Genomic DNA, 17895 nt, shown 5'->3' with positions numbered 1-17895 from the left:
AAATCAAACCCAAACCAAAAACCCTGTCACCATTGCTGCTGCTGACTCTTCTAACATTTTAACCTAAAATGTATGTACCAGCACTAGTTTTGAATTATCAGATGATTCCCTGAGTGGGTCTTACCAGCATCATGTTAAACAGCAGGAAGACAGCTTTTAGCCCACATTTGGGAGCGTTCCTGCTACCTGCTAAACATCAGTTGAAGAAATAAAGGAAAAAAAGGCAGCATTGTTTTCTGACATCCACAGTTTCTTGGCAGGGTGCTTGTACTGCATGAACTGTTCTGAATCAGGAACTGAATCACTGCAAGGTCCCTTAACAGTCAGTCTGTGCTTCTGGGATGGATTTTCATAATGCTTAGAAACGATTTATTGCTACTGTCTTTTAAGCCTCTCTCTTCAATTCACCATATCAAGAAATTCTTTTCTTTGAGGCAGTAAGTCAGGAAGGCTTACAAACAAGGCCCAGAAAATGAGGTTACTGAGGTTTTTTGCTTGGGTTTTGGTAGGGGTGTTAACAGCTGACTTGAGGGGAGGTTTGAAAAAGGAAAGGGCCAAATTCACCTATGCATTGCCCCTCTGGATTACCAGAAAAACTCTGACTAGGGAACACAAAACAAAATCAGTTTGCTGTCCAGCAGTTCCCCAGGAAGTTACACTCTTTTGGGACACTAAACATCTCAATTTTAATTTACTCTGAACCAAATACCTAATCAAGACAGGTGACACTACAGCATTTTCAAGTTGCCTTTAGCAGGGTACATTTCATTTCAGCCTAAATCAGCTTCAGATTCAGGTTCACGGCAGAACCTCAAGGGCAGTTTAGTTTAGTCAAACTTCAGAGAGTTTTAAGAGTCTCTCCAAAGTTCAGAAAGGTTGCTTTCATGCTTGAACCATTATAATAAATAACAATACAGATTACATAGTGACTAGTTTGTTAATAGTAATTCAGATAATAAAATACCCACTGCATTCTGCTCAAAGCAGCATTTATTAAAGATAGCATCAAGATAAGTCAATGCATAATGAAGCTTTCCATCCTACAAATATGTAAACAAGTTGACAGCAAGTTATTATTACAATATAAAAATTAAAGCTTACATTACATTTTTTTTAAAGCTACTACCTTCAGTCCAAATGTGTATTCTCTGGTTTGTAGCATTTAAAAATACAAGTTCTTGAAAAATGTTAAAGTATTGCCTTTGCACATACATTTTTGTAGAAAAAATAGTTAAAAATACCAACTTCCCATTAATAAAATCAACACCAAAAATAAAACACATTTTTGTCAGGAACAGCAATTAAATGTGTCCAGCATTTTCTCCACCATTCTGTTTTACCAAGTTATCTTCTATTTTAAAATTCATTACAGTTTGCAAAATGGATATTATGAGGTTACTTTCACATACCAAAGGAATTAGCAATATTGGCAATTACATTGTAATCAAAGTCCAGCCTAAGCTTATTTGCAGCTGAGGCCATCAATTTAATCCTCATCTCAAACTGGGTATTTTAACAAGCACAGTAGGCTCTTGCTGAGAAATCTTAGTCAGTTCATATATATTTTGGAAAGTCTTGAAACCTTGATATGATTTAAACAGAAACACATATTCTCTTTTAAAGCACTTTTAACCCCCAAGTCCCTGTTTAACTACATTAGCAGTCCTGTTGGTGGCAGTCAGTCAATTCTCAGGAAACACTTTGTTCAGAAGATGAGATAATTTGACATAAACTACATTTTACATTCCAAACCAAAAAAGAATGTTAAACGTTGATTTTTAACATTTTTTTCAAGAAGTTTCCTGGCAAGAGCTAGACAGATGACTTCTGCAGTTGCTAAGGCAAGAGAAGTTTGAAAATTCCCGGTAGCCAAAGTTTAAAAGATTGTAGTGTTTCAAAACCAAACTAAGCTAAATGTAACAAGGAGAGAGAACTACGTATCACTGGGATGAAAGCTAATCATGCCATTGTGCCCTGACAAGCATCAGCTAACAATGAACAGTAAGAAGAAAAAAACCAAAGATAATCCAGTGAATCAGTTTGAGGATGAATTCAAAGCGCAAAATCAGGCTGGCAACAAAATATTTTTATAGTTGTCTATTAGACTGAAGAAAACAGCTAGGAAAACATTGAAGGTTTGATCATGTCAGTTATCTGAGAGAAAAGTACATTTATATGCAAACAGTAGTGAATATGAATAATACTGCCAGCTTTCTTAATTCCATGCAAGGTCCAGAAAGAGGAAGATTTATTTAGCCTTTATCACTACTGAGTTAGCAAGTGAAGTCTGCCAGAAGTTACAGCCTCAGGTACATAGAGACACATAGAGCAACTTCCTGACAGGAGTGTGGTAGAGCCTAAAATACTTCAATGATCTCTAGCCTTGGAAATGTGTTAAAAACACAACCCCCACAACAGGATCTACATGAACCCGTAACAGGAACTATAATCCTGAGAAAAGGGCTTACCCTACTCCTTCATGCAGGATTCTGTTTGGAGCAAGAGGATCATTTTTTTGCCGTGTTTGCTGGTAAAACAAGCATGATTAGTTACAGCAAAATGTGTCAGTGAGTGTTAAACTGGACAGTAAAGAGTTAGAGATTCCATCCCAAGCCCAGGTTAGTCTGCTATTCAGAGCAGGGTGAGATGCAAATAGAAGAGCTTTTTGTTCCCTAGTGTCTTCCATACCTTAACACACAGACAAGCCTCAGGGAAACAGATGAGAAGCACAAACATTCCTCGGGCAGCAGTCCCACATCCCCAGGGAGGCTGCCTTTGTGATCACTCCCTGCCCACAGCTCCTTAGAAAAGCTGGATAACAAGGTGCAGTTTAGGTTAGGGGACAGGATTTTCCCACTGTACTCATTTGGGAGAGAGCAGCCTTCCTGTCTTCCGGTATCCAACCGTCTTTCTGAGTAAAGGATTACAAGCTTTAGCCTTTTAATCACACATGGCCTGCTGGGACTTCTCACTAAAGCACTGAGGTTCCTCAGAGGTGCTGAAAGTGCTGTTGCATTTGAGCACAGCTTTGCCAAGGCCTTGCAGACACCTCCCACAGCCAGGGAGGAACAACACCAACACAGACCAGCTGCACTCGTACCCACAGAATTCAAACCCTGGCCTGAGTGTGCAGAAGACTGCTCTGAATGCCAGTCTATGCCAGCAGACCATCAAGTGCCTACCAGTGCTGTAACAGAAAAAGAAATGCAGCAGGCCCAAGCCTCAGGAACACATTTAAAATCTGCAGTAAACTTGCAGATGACTTTCAATACCTGGGGGAAGGTCTAAGGACTGAAGTCAGAGATCCAAGGATAAGAGGAAACAGATGCCATTTTCTCTTCAAGGGAAGTAACACAGTCTGTCCCAAAGATGAATAATAAAATACTATCTGCAAAAAGTGGGTGGCTTCTTCCTGAATCCACAGTAGAAATATAATCAGCCTAATTCTCAGAACTGCAGAAAATAGTACCAAAGGTGACCTAAAAAAGTAACTTTGACAAGCCACTGCCTTGAAAAACATTTCAAAATTAATCTCTGTGCAGATATGCCATGGGACTCTAGGTTATAAAATGACTGACTACATGAACTAGACTTTCAGAAGAAGCTATTTATATGCAAATATTTTAGTAATAACTTCAGCAATAAAAGAAAGTACTACGCAGACCATTTTAGAATCCGCATATGATATGCAATATACACTCATACATGTTCTAAAGTACATATATATACACATAGATTCGTTCTTTAAGCAATGTAGAGCAAAACCAAACCAGGACCTGACTAACCTATCCAACATGCCTTTATGGCAGCATGACTTTAACACACAGCTCATAGGCTGATCAGATCCCTGAGGCCTATCACTGGAATTGCTACACGTTTTACTTACCACAATTTTAACCAAAATCTGACTTAAATCATGTTACATCTCTTTAGATGGAGGAAGACAGACACAAACACCATGAAACAACCTCACAAACAAAAAACGCTAAAAAGCCCCCAAAAAACACACGCGCACACACACACAGAGACAAAACCCACACAGCTCTATAATACATAGAAAGGCACCTGATAGTATTGTTAGTAGCAAATATCTACAGCATCCTAAGTGTACTTATAAGCAGTCAAGATAAATTTTAAAAAGATCATGAAATACAAGAATTGCTGGCATTCAAAATGTAACTCTAACCTATCAAGTCACTAAAATGACATGTGCAGTTGTAAATCATTAAGTGTGCAAAACTATACAGTTTTGCATAAAGTGCTCTATGTACCCCCAGTTTGCACCTATTAGTATTACATAAATTTGTTAAGCTTGGCAATATGATGCAAGATGATGACATTAAGGATATATCCTACCTACCTCATCTTTCCTTTTTCCTTCCCACCATCATCCACTGTCCTTTAAACTGTACATTTAAAAATTACACAAAGGCCTTTTTCAGGAATTGTAGTTCAGAAAAATATTTCAAGTAAATCTATTTTTCCATGTAAACTTGGGGACACTATGGTTCCATTTTCACAAGCTCTAGATACTTACAGCTTCTGCTAATTCAATTGGAGTTGCAATTATTTCAGTCTGTTCAATACCTCTGGCAAAAGAGTGTTTCCTGTTACTCATTTAACTCCCATTTAAGGAGTGATGAAATTTATGCTGCAACTTACCCAGATTTAAATCTAAACAATAAGCAATTATAGAAAAACAGAGTAATACTTTATCTGATCACTTAGGCTCACAAAACCAAGTCCTACCATATCTATTCATACAGACTCATTCTAGGAATTGTACACAGATCTTTAACACTTGAATTCAAGTTATTGTAGTACAGCAGTTTCTCTTGCAGGCATTGTGCAGTACACTTAGAAGTATACAACAGGTCTCTTCTTTACTCTGTATTTCAGTGATCCATATCGTATCTGAGGGGAAAAATAAAGTTAGAACAGAGTTGAGTCACACCAAGCAAAAATATGATTCACCTCCTGTAGTGGGTTGAACCTCAGCTGATGGACAGACTTTTAGACAAACCACAACACCTCCCCACTAATCCTATTTAGCAAATGTCTTTCAGTGTGTTTTAGACACCCCAGTTTCACTAAGAGAATCTACCTATGACTCAATAAGATAAAGTTTCAACAGAACTGGGCAAGAGGAGTAGGTATCATCTGTTTTCCTGGAATGAGCCAAAAACTTTTATGAGACACCACAGAGATTTATCCTGAAGTATCTTTAAATTTTGTGATGCACACACATACACAGTGCATTGAACCCCAGCTAGGATCTTCTCTTTGTATATTACAGAGTCAGGCCATATGCCTGTGGGAACAAAAAAAATCTGAATATTCTTTATTTTTTAAACAGCAGACGTTTAAGTGTGCACAACATGCAGATACTATTGCTATCAATATCCCTTTCAAGGTGAGCAGTTCCTGAAATTTGGGCTTGGTGGTGCCAGCATTAGCATTACAAGCACAGAGTCTATTTCATCCCCTCTCCCTGTTCCTTGCTTAGTTCCTTTCATTCATGTATTTCCCCAAACACTCCAACCTACAAAAGTGACAAACTTAGATATTGTTATCATATACTTCCTTCCCCATTTAGCATTCTACAAAACCCAGTTATTGTTGACAACTCCTCCAAGATTAAAAATAAAAATAAACTTCTGCATTATGAAAAATGCCAGTGTACACTGAAAAAACAAACTCAATTAACCAGGATTATACTTGCCTCTTTACGGCCTTTGACAGTTTTCACAGATTTCATACTCTGAGTTCTTCGAAGACCTCTCTGAGCAAACATTTCATCCTCTGAATGTGTCCCCTCCATCTCTTCATCTGTTTTGTCATCTCCAGGATTTTTTTCCAGTGGAGTTTTGTAACCTTTAAATAAAAATTATAAAAAGAAGTAGCTGTAATTTCTATGCTTCTAAGAAAGCCATGATTTTCATCTTTAACACACGTGATTCATCCTTTTAAATTATGCACTCATTTCAAAACAGAAACATCTACTCTGGCAGGAATTTGGTATTTCTAATCCTACCACTTGGTTCCACAGGTATGTAATACAGTGATTCTTCAGTTGTCAAAACTGAAACCACAAGCATGCTGCCATTTTCTGCTTTACACCGAACTGCAAAAACCTCAGTGGTCATCTCCAGAAGTACTTAAGATTTTTGGATACAATCCACATGAGAGGGAGGTCACACTTAGATAAACCTTTAAAGGTCCCTTCCAATCCAAACCATTCCATGACTCTGATTCATAGGATCTTTCATCATACTCTCATCCCTCTCCTGCATATTTAACACCAAAGCTCCTTTCAGACAGGTAACACACCGAAGTACTGTTAAGGGTTGTTAACATCCTGCAAAACCAGGACCAAGATTATTACCCAAGACTCTCACTAGAGGGCACAAACTGCTTAAAAACACCTTCCAAAAAGCTCCTTGGGGTCCAGCAGCTCCGAATCCCCATCACAGACCTATCACAAAGCTCCCAAATCCAGTCTGGTTCCTTGTTCCTTCCTCTGCCAAACTCTCCTTTTACCCCAGAACCTACAGGCTGTAACACTCAGGAACACCTTCTAGACTCCAAACCAAACTTTATTAATGACCTGTGTATATTTCATCTTAAGCCAATATTTTATTTAGGCTTAGTTAATTTTTTCCTCAATTTTTTTTCCTAGAAATTAGAATCACATCATCTATTCCACAGCTACTTGAGGCAGACATTCTGTCATTCTCTTCTGCCATTTTAGAGGCAACACGTCTCTGCTTCCAATACAGTTTCAATTCATCTTTTTCAATACAAAAGATTTCAATCACATCTGTTTCTCAGTTTCAGACTAGGGATGTTTGTAGTGACACCAATACTTCCTTATCTGTTTGTAACACCTGATGCATCAGCATCCTATCTGCCTTTTTCACAGCAAGTACATTGCCAGCTCAGCATCATCCTATGATCCATGTCCTACAACTAGGCCTTTTCAACCAATTTGCACAGAACTCCCAGCTCAGACCACAAAAAATAACATCCTGCTAAGCATTACAGATTATTGCTACACAGTGTTCCTAAATCTATGTGTACTTCTGGGTTTTTTAAAGTTCCTAATGTTGAAGAAAATTCAAAGAAAACAGGAGAGCTATATGCTATATTTGAGTCCAGGAGCAGAAACAATTAAGTTCAACTAGCTGTAAGAAAGCTTTTTGACATTTGAGATTGAATCTCACAATCAGTGATTATTTATATGAAGTAATTTTTTTAGGAATTAAATTTAGAGCATTTTCAAGCTATTTCAGATAGATAAGTAATGCTCTCTTACTGAGAAACAGCCCCAGCACAACAGCTGCAGTGACATCATCTCTAGTGCAGCTCTTCATGAATTCTTGGCTTTCTCTCCAGCCCACACTGCCCTGCACAGGATACCTTCTGGGGAAAATGTGCAATTCAGCTTAGGGCCCTTCAGCTGGCCATCCATTCCTTGAAACATCATGGGCTACCACGCAATTCATGGAATTCCTTGTACCCCACAAGCACTTCCCCTCCCCAAAAATGGAGGGATGAGAAGGAATGAAAGGCTTAGGTGAAAAGAAATAGCCCAGATCTACTTCTTTTGTGGGAAATATCAGCTCCTTTACATCACAGCCTCACCATTTAAAAAGGTGCAGTTGCCAGACTTCCAGTAAAACCTTCCTTCAAGCATCACAAGCTCAAGAGCGAAGTGTTGATGACAATAACAATACATGTAATATAATAATGAAATAATAATATCTCTGAACAATATCATATATTGGTCACCACACACCATCTTCTGAGTGTTGATGGGCATCAGTCCATTATGACAACTTGATGCCTTTCTTATTCCTATCACCATATACAATTTTACATTTTGATCTCTTACTACAGACCTAGTGAATTCATTTCTAGTAATTTTCTCTTCTATTTACCAAGCTTCCATATATTTTCATGTTTAACTTTTTGTACATTTGTCACAGAAACACCACTTAATCACACAATTTTTGACTTCAAATTAAGCTTTACTTCGGTAATAAATTCTTGTTGCCAATTGGCAAGGACAGGAATAATGAGTATAGTTTGATTACACAGAGTGGCTGTGAGAAGAAAGTAATTCAGGAAGGATTTCCTAACTGTCCAAATTTACTTTGCTCTCATGTACTCTGTTTAAGTGTACTGGAATTCTTTGAGGCATTTTCCATTTAGAAACGGGGTAAGTGTATCTCTGCTCTTCCACTTTTGCTTTGGGTGAATTGTTCTCGCTAGGGGGAAAAAAAAAAAAAATAGATACATACCTGAAGATTCACTTGCAGAGGCTCTGGTTTTCTTTTTAGCTTCTGGCAATGTCTGATAAGGTCTCTGTCCAACAGGCTCATCTCCTTGTATAGTAGTCAAATCATGCATACTGAAACTTCTCAGTTTCTCAGTTATTGCACCTTGGCTCTGAAATACAACAACAATATCTTTGAAAACCAGGTAGAGGTTTAACTTTGCTGCTCAGCTTAGGTTAAGATGTTTAAGCCCATGCTTCCTTGCTGCACAACAAAACACATTGAACGCACGTTCAATTCACGCATGCAGTTGCTTTACATTTGCTTTAGATACTGCTTTTACCCAAGCTTAACTGTGGATTGCTCCCAGGTGACAAAGTTACACAAACTACAGCTTAATTACAAATGATGCATTTCACTCCTTTAAACTGAGCAAATAAAGGCTTCTTGGGTAAGGGCAAGTATTTAAGAGAAACACACATCAGAAATGTTCCATTCACTTCAAACGTGGCAGTTCAAGGTAGCATGACACTGAGTGTAACACTCCCACTTTAAAGAGTATGGTTGAAGATAGTTTTCTGCTGTTTTATGTTTTACCCTCCACAAATGTGAATTTCTGTAAGGAGAAAAGTGTTAAAAATGCACTCTGTAACATTAACTCAAATAACTGAGAAACTGGCAGCACTACAAAAGCAACTCTAGTTGACAGAAACTTGCAACCACAAACCAAAGAGGTCCTGCCTGGAGTCCAGGATAGCAGGTCCTCTTACCAGTATAGCTTTACTGACATAATACCAACCCAAAATCTAATGCTACACAGGAGAATAGTTAGTCACATATGAACATGAGTATTCCTTCTCCAATTGTCTACACATCTTTTCTATATGGAACCTATGGAAATTTCCCTGTTGGAAAGAAAGGTCATCCAGCAGTTCTTCCATCTTACATCAGATAATGTTATTATTAAAGCATTAAAGATTAATTTATTGCATAGGCAACTAAAAGAATAAGACCATGAGAACAAGTACTCAAAGTCATGTTAAAATAACATTTAATTCTTCCCTCTCTGGCATAAGGCAAAAAATAACCATTTCAAGGAAAGGTTGACAAGCCTGTGCATGAATTCCGCTTCAAGGAAGTGTTAAAAATTTTGTTTCATTCTTTCAAATGAAGCTTTTAAGTAAAATTCTGCATTTGAGCAGTATGCTAGCTAGCAGGAGCAGAAACCTGGGTACAATTCCATACACGTTTTTCTGCAACGGCAGCAGAAGGCAGTTCTGGCACCACTGGCCACAGCCATTTGTTCCCACTCTCATGACAACAACTGTTTGCATGTGGTAGACCAGCACACTGAATTATTCCACGTTAAAAATAGCCATGTAAAGTGAAGAGACAGTGGAATTAAAGCTCCTTAAGTCTGCATGGGTACCAAAAGGCCGGGGGGAAAGTGGCTGAAACCTGATACTTATTTTCTAATGACTAGTCATTAGTACAGCATATAAAATAAAGGCAGTGGACAGTGTGTTACTCAAGCTTGACAAACCCATTATCATTCTTACCCCACCATTCATACATTGTCACCAAACAATAACAAAGAAAAGGTTTCTTCTGAGAGAAGTAGATGCCTTAACTTTTCTATCTCTTCCTACATACTTGTAGGATAACTCACAGTTCTCAAAATGTAAGTACACCTTGCCTTTGAGTTAAAATGCATTATGGACACTGTATAGTGCCTGTATTAAAGATTATAGAAATCCTGAAGTCAAATTTGGTCCCCAAAATGGTTTATTTAAGGCAGGTCTCCTAAGATTCCTCCTAAGGCAGGAAAAGTCCTGCCCTTCCACTACTCCACTTCTTGAACAGAAAAACATTTCAAGTAAAGCGCATCAGGAACCAGCTATGGCTGAGAACTTTATCAGCTGCTATGACATGGAGAAGAGAACTGGACAAAGAGCTGCTTCTTTTGACAAGTAACAGCTTACAGTATCTGCTATAACATACAAGACTGTTCATTAGTCTGTGTCCAATGCTTGAAGAGGTCGAACAGGACTCAAGTCTCAGACACCGAACACCGATGAACGTGTAAAATGGACCTAGTTGGTTCTCAGCAGAATGCACACAAATTCAGCACAACTCCACTCACCAAGTGTGAACAGAGTCTGCTTAAAATAGTGACAGAGGCTGGTTTTGGGCAGCAGAAGTACAGAAAGACACACTTGTGTAATAGTTGCCCAGCGAGCTCATTCATCATGTGGTATACTACAAAAAGACATTTGGAAATTGTACAGGATAATACAATTAAGATTATAACAACTAACATACTAAGAATTCACATTACTAGCCTGTATTTCTTATTCCACTGTAGATAGAGGACTAGATCCAAGCTGGAAACATTCAGCCCTATTTTCCAGGGCAGCTTTTGGATACAGAATTTTGTTTTTCAAAGGGGAAAAAAAGTCAAGTATGTGCCATAAAATAACATTGTGCCCTTAACCAAACTGCATGGTTGAGCTGGAGCTCCTGTGGAGCACTGCCTCATTCAGGGAGGACGTAAGGGATTTATACAATGGGCCCTTCATTCCAGAACTACTTGCCAAGATGGAAAGTTTTACTCAAGTTACACACAGAAAACACTGAGAAGTTTGAAAGGATATATACACAACTAAAAGATGCAGCACACATGCTTGAGAGTCAGAGTAGGAATGGGGGTTGCACAACCACTGCTGTGCTGGGTAGGCCCCATCACACATTGTACTAATCCTATGCAGGTACTCCCTACAGTGCCCCCAGTCTCCATCCCACCCCAGGAAGATCCAGTCTAGCCAAATCAAGATTGATTTCTAATTCAACTCCACTGCATAGACTGAAGGACAAATTTCAAGGTGTTCTGTGTGGGTGTGCATATCGCTGTACTCACACTGCATTTAAGAATTAAGAAGATTCTTCCACCCCCATGCCCAAAAGCAGCAGTTAATTGCTTTCTGCTGAAACAAAGCATTCTGTGAGGATCTGGATTACTATCAGCTCAGGATGAAAGTCTGGCTGAAAAATATTAAATTCCTTCCTACTGCAGGAAATGTGAGATTAAATACCCTCTACTGCAGGAAATGTGAGAGTAACATTCACATTTAGAATAATAATGCTTTAAGAGCTTTGATATTTTGTTTGAAAGGTCAGAGAGTTACATCTTGAAAGGAACATGTTTGCCCTAAAAACTGAAAGCAGAGCAATTAAATTGTAGGTGGAGCTGAAGGGGATCTCCTGCTTCCACTCCCATGCCATGGACATGGCAGCAGCCATCACCTCTCCCCAGATATACACACCCCAAGATGCTGCTCAGGAGAAGATGGTAGCACAGGCACCACTGGTGGCCCATTATGTCAACAGTTCCTACCAGTAGGGAAGGAATACATCGGGTTGCATCCAGCCCAGAGGCTGGTAACTAAGTTAGAGCACAAAAGATTGAGATACATACATTTACCATTACAATGCCAGGGAAAAGAAATTAATCACACAAGACTTTCAGCGCTAAAATTTCTATGTAAGCAAACACTGAAGAGAGATGAGCTGTGAAGTCTGTGTGTTGTCTTAAACAAAATCCAAGTCTTAAAGAATGATTTTGCTTCATTATTCAATAGCATTCCCTAAAACATACTAAACTTTTTCAGAGTCCACATTCATTAGCAGTGACCAATGCGAAAGACCAATTAAAGTTGCAATATGTTTCTAAATCATTTTTTAAATAAATATAGCATATTTAAGGATATCCTTTCAAGACTACTCAGCCTCTAGTAAGCTATTAGTATGCAGTCTCATCAGCTGACCCTCATATATGAAATGACATTTTCTATTCTGTTATTGAGCGTGTACTTTTATAGTCTATATGCTTAACCCAGGGAAGTTGCTGCAAACAAACACCACACTGTCTGCCTCAGGGACTCTGTTGTTTAAATTGGACTTGCACCCCTCAGTGGCCAGGATCATTGACTGGAGCTGCCTGCCTTCCTTGGACAAGTTCTCAATGGACTCTGCAGCGTGCAGCACCCACATTCTCAGCTGTTCTCCCCCTGATCCAATCCAAGCTGACAGGGAATGACTTCTGTTCCCTCTCAACCTGCAGAGGGACTGCTGCCCCATGAATGACCTCTGCAGCATGCCAGGCAGTCCCAGCAGGGAGGAGGATGAAAGCAGTATTGCTCCCCACAGTGGTACTGGCTGTGTGCCACAGCTGGCTGTGAGATACCTCCTTCCTCTGCCATGCCCTGAGTGGGGAGAAGGGGAAGTCTGAGCAAGGCCAGGAGAATAATAACCAACAAAAAGGCAGCAGATTCAGGATGACTAGAAGGCATTCAGAAAACACAGCCCTCAAAACGTATTATCACCACCACTTTACAAATTAACGCTATTTGTGCGACCTCATAAAGAGGGACAGAGTATTTCACAGCTTAATTAGCAGCCACCCTGCTCATGATGATAAAGACACCAGTTTTCACTAGTAGCTCAAGAAATCAGAATTCATGGGTTGGCAGAAATTGAAACATACAGGTAACCATCATCTCAGAAGACCTGAAAAGCTGATGCATCAAAGTATGAGATGCATCAGTGGAACTGAAGTGTTGCGGATATAATTTCCCCAAATCCATAAACTGCTGAGCTATTGAGGCATCTTGTTTCTGATTCTTTTACTAATAAAAATTTCCTTCAGTATATAAAAATTCAGTACAGACTATCTTTCATCTCTAAGCCTCCTGAAATCAGGATTTGTTTTCTGACATGCTAATTTAACATAATTTATTTTGCTAATGTAAGCTATTTAGCAGGTTTTGAAACACTACATTTTAAATGAACAGGGGCTAACTAGTACCAGCTAAAAATATCATTATGAGAATGTAAAGTATAAGCCACTACTGCTGCCAAATATATTTCAATTTAACTACAGGGGAGCAGGTTTAAATCTATGTCAAGCTTCAGTAGACTGACCTGGCTGGCTGCTCCAACCTCCCTAACAGAGCCAACTAGCCTTTTAATAATAATCCCCTATTCCCTTGACAACCCTTGGAGAAAATCACTCTTTCCCACATTTGATCTTCAAAATATTTCAGCAAGTTTCCAAGCAATTTTACCACCCTCCTAAAGTCAGCATAAGCAGTTTGCTTGGACACTTCAGTGTCTTTTGACATAGGTTCAAATCTCACACACGTGTTTAGCCTCTCCCCCTCTCCTAATTTGAGATCTGCTATGTCAGAATAAGGATGTGTGCTCTATTTAAAAAAAGGGTAAAAAAAGAATAGTGATGAAAGTGTGTCCTCTTTCCCATCAAGACTGATGCCACTGCTACAATTCCATTCCCGAAATCCTATAGCATGCTCCACCAGCTCTTGATGAAGGGATAATCTTTTCACCTGCTGGAGGCAGCAGTCAGCTCTTGAAAAACAGGAAACAAAATCGAGAACACATGCATTGTGTCCATTTGCTTGCATGGAGCAGGCACGCTCAGCTTTTTGGAATGACAAGCACAAGAGGCTTAACATGCCAAAATAAAGATTTTTTTTTCAGTGAGTCTCCTCTTTCATACTGTTTAAAAATCACGTCTATTCTAGGTCTTTGGTATTGTGGTGGTTGTTTTGCCCAAGCATCTGATCTGCACTGAACTAATTCTGTACAAATATTCATGAGTATGTTTAACAAGTTTTAACAAATAGAGCAGGCATCTTGCCAGTCACAGCTGAATAGCAATGAAATCTAAACACAGACATTTCAGAAAAAGTTATTATTTCAGAAGAAAATGAGAGGAGATATTGGTGTTACTTCTTTTACAATATTTCTGTAACATCCTAAAAATTAACAAGGAAATATGCAACCATAGCCAAACATGAGGAACACACACAAAGCACAAGTATCCTTACAGGTGCACACTGTAATAAATTTGTAATGCAAAGAATTTGTATTTTAGCATTTAGCACTTAAACTTTTTCCCAGTAGAGCACTTTGGGTGTTTGTTTGTTGGGTTTGTTTGATTTGTTTAAATAACCTATTTTTACTCTGGATACTTTTATTCCTTTGGAGGTGCACTCTGTTGCATTCTAAATTATTTCATGTCTCAAGGCAATACTAAGAATTTGAATAACAAAAAAAAAAACCCCACAGTGATCAAATTTAATCACTTTCTCAGTATTTTAGGCTCATTATGACCATATTTAAAATCAAAAAGTTATACTGCTACCACCCACATGTATCTTTAAAAAGAGAGGAAAATGAACAAACAAGATATGCATGACTACTTTTTGAAAGCTTTTTGAGGTAGCATGTGAAAATGTAGTTTTTAGGAAAGTCTTTGATTTACAACACAGGAAGCTCATATAGAAGCCCAGACATTTAAGCTAAATGCCAGCTGTACATACTCAACTTTGACAGCTCAGGATCTCAACACTGTTTTCTGTTATCTAGTGACAGTGTTCAGGTTTTCAGTGCTGTTACTATGAGCACAGTGGTTCCATTTATTCCCAGAAAGAAATTAATCCTGATTGCCTTAAAACTGGGATTTCACTTGGACATACACCTTTTTCTCTCCCTACTTTTTATTTGTGTTTTGGTTTTAAATTACTGTTACGTAGGATACACCATGTCTGAAGTATATTCCTTTCAGTGGTGCACAAATTGCTTAGAATCTTACATACAAGCTTATATTTTGTCTTCCTAGACCCAGAGCCCTCTGAAATACAACTGAAGGTGATGAGTTTTTGTAGGAAGGTAAACTGGGGAAAACAACAGATTACTTCATAGCTTAATGGAAAATAGATGACAAAGCAAGTGTATGCTAAACACCAATAGGCAGGCTTATGCTTAGTATATTAATTTAATAATTCATTCAACAAATTGCAAACCAGTTAATTGTGTCAAAATAACTTTTACCCATGGTAGTAGTCTTTCATGCCTTAATTAATATGTGGCATTACCTCAGGTTGATTGGAGAAAAACAGCAGAAAAGCGAGAAATCCTTTTAAAAGTTTGTGTACCAACAAGAAAGCACAACAGAGACAGAAAAGAAACAATGGTCATTTTTACCAAAAGCCTGCACAGAAAACTATGTGGTACCTTCTGAATTAAACTGATCCCCATCATCCAAGAAATAACTACAAGCCATCTTCAACCAACCAACATGGTATGAGGAGGAGAGGGCTGCAAGCCTTTAATGGTGTCCCAGGTTTTCAATACACTTGCAGAATTTATCTTTTTATTTAAGAATGCTAAATCCTCAGTACAATTACACTGTTCTACATCAAGCTCAAAAGCAATTAATGCAAGCAGAAAGTTACCTTTACAGCTGCTGTCACTGCAGCAGTTGCTGCCAAATTCAACCCTTGCCTTCCAAAATTCACCATGGTCTCATAGCCTCTTTCTTTGGCTTGGACGATGTACTCATCAATCTCCTAAAAGCAAAACATATTTAAAGTTTAGAAGGCTGTTCATAACAGAGCAGTGTTGCCCCACAGTATTATTTTTCCATCAATAAAGGAAGACAGAAGAAATATTTAAGAAAATATTTAATGGGATACTTACTGCTTTTATATACAGATGTTTTGTTCATTACAACTCTCATTTGAGAAAAGGATTATATGTGGTCAAACAAGAAGATAGATCACTTTTGTACAGCTCAGAAACATTGCAACAAATTCCTTACAGAGAATAAGCTTAACTTATTGGACAGAAGTTTTTCAAGGAATAACACGCATTTCTAGAAATAACATCAATGAACATGAAGAAGTCAGTGAGCTCCCTAGAAAGGTAGAGCTGCCTTACAAAGAACTTCTGAAGCCACAGCTTTGACATAGTTAAGTACCAAGGACAATACAGTCATGACATTCATCTCCAGCCCTGGTAAATGCCTGGAGTTGAAGATAAACTCAGCAAAGTACTTCCCACCAGTTCACAGACTACAGGGAAGTATCCCTTTAGCTTACAAAGTTGCAAAGTGTTTATAGCTCAACCTTCAGAAGGTCAAGATGACTGTTTCTATCAGTGGCAATCTTGTCAGCTACCTGCTTTGCTCAATAAAGGCCAAGCCTAGCACTGACCTTTAGGAATGCTATTTTCTGCAGCGTGAGGCTTTCTCAGTGCTTGCCTTCACACCTTTCCTAATCGCTCTTTGCACACATCCAAACAGGATGCTGAAAAAGAACTAAGCAGAACTGTGTCCCTGTCATACTTTGACTAAAGCTAACCATCCTCTAGCTATTTTTATGTTTGGGTGTTTTTGTTGCAGACTGGTCTACTCTTGAAACTCGGTAACAAGTCTCTCCTCTTATCTTGTCAGTTTGCAAACCAAAAAAGAGTCATTGATGTCAATCATCCTGAGAAGTGTTATTACTAGTTTATGCTAGAAAAAAACGTTAACGTGAATAGCTTTTAGTAAAGCTATGTTCATACTTCTGTGCAGAGAGTACTGCACATGTGCTTGCAGCAGAAAGTCAAGCTGCATCACTTCCACTCAACTGAGCTCCTCAGAGTGCATCAAGAACAGGGATGAGCAGGGAACACCAAGATCTCGTGTCAATAGGAAGCAGGACCTCGTCTGCTCAGGCAAGTTACACAGAAGCACAGACAGGGACAGTCATATGCACTTGCCTCTGCCAGTCCAAATTCATGCTGCCTGGCAAGCCAGTAACACACTGCTGTGCTTTTATAGTATATCTAGCAACAGCTTTTATTTCAGCATATGGTGTTTCCACATTAGGCATTAAAAATCTGAGAAGTTATTTCTTACCCTTTCTTTAGAAGAAAGCAGTGGGTGGAGGAATTTTCTGTAGATTAAGCTTGCCCCTCTAGTATACGGGGAAAGGAGCCAGATAACAAAAGCTATCTTCAGTTCATAGTACAGTGGAAACCTACAGACAAGTTAAAGGTTGCACAAAATCAACAATTGCAGTAAGAAAATGCACAGTAACTAATCATTATGAAGAGATCATTTCAAAAATTATATTAGCATATAAGATTCTTCAAATACAAGAAGTTACATTAGACAAAAATTAAATGAATTATGGATTTATGGACTGTTGTCATTTAAGAAATGAAAACAGTTCATATACTTGCTTTGCATTATACATTCCTGCACAGAGAGATTCTAGGCCATCCTTTTAGGAGTTCCATTCCCCTACTCAGTTTCTACAGTGAAGCTGGAAATGTTGTAGTCCCTATTTCAAGTGACAGTGTACAGCAAACTTGAAAACAGACGCTGTTCATCCTAGCACCAAGATCTTTTCCTGTAAAAAGGGCTATCAACGAGCACAACTTCCTTATACAAAAGAAATCATTACAAATCAAAACATATATAGTTTCCTCTAGAGTTCATAAAAAGCAAGCTCTTACCAAGAGACTGTTAGGTCAGTTATCGTTTCAGTAACTGTATAAAGAGCAAACACAATCCAATACATCATCCAGCGAACCTGAAAATTAAAACACCATCTCCAGTAAGAGTTTTGATTTCACCTTTACACATAATACAAGCTATACAGTGTATACTATTCAGAGTTGTCAAAGCAAGACATTCAACAGTATCTCAGTCTTCATAAACCAGGTTTCAGGTGAAATGATGTGAAGGTCCTGAAAGAATTCTGTT

The 17895-nt window shown here is 38.5% G+C and overlaps 1 protein-coding gene across 1 annotated transcript in view; it reads right to left on the bottom strand.

Annotated features, from left to right (window-relative positions):
* Positions 1-972: 972 nt before the first annotated feature.
* The window catches only part of REEP3 (receptor accessory protein 3), a 40041-nt gene continuing 23118 nt past the window's right edge, over positions 973-17895 (bottom strand). The window contains exons 3-8 of the mRNA XM_042033389.1: positions 17646-17722; positions 17044-17164; positions 15596-15709; positions 8304-8451; positions 5723-5874; positions 973-4914 (exon numbers count right to left, since the gene is read on the bottom strand). Of these exons, the coding sequence (XP_041889323.1) occupies positions 4858-4914; positions 5723-5874; positions 8304-8451; positions 15596-15709; positions 17044-17164; positions 17646-17722 (669 nt within the window). The 3' untranslated portion in view covers positions 973-4857. The remainder of the gene's footprint in view (positions 4915-5722; positions 5875-8303; positions 8452-15595; positions 15710-17043; positions 17165-17645; positions 17723-17895) is intronic.

This window comes from Corvus kubaryi, unplaced genomic scaffold, assembly GCF_017639235.1.
Source record: "Corvus kubaryi isolate FWS band 111438036 unplaced genomic scaffold, C.kubaryi_AGA036_p1.0 37357, whole genome shotgun sequence".
NCBI lineage: Eukaryota > Metazoa > Chordata > Aves > Passeriformes > Corvidae > Corvus > Corvus kubaryi.
The sequence above is the reverse complement of the archived record's forward strand: the minus strand, read 5'-3'. Positions and strand labels throughout refer to the sequence as shown.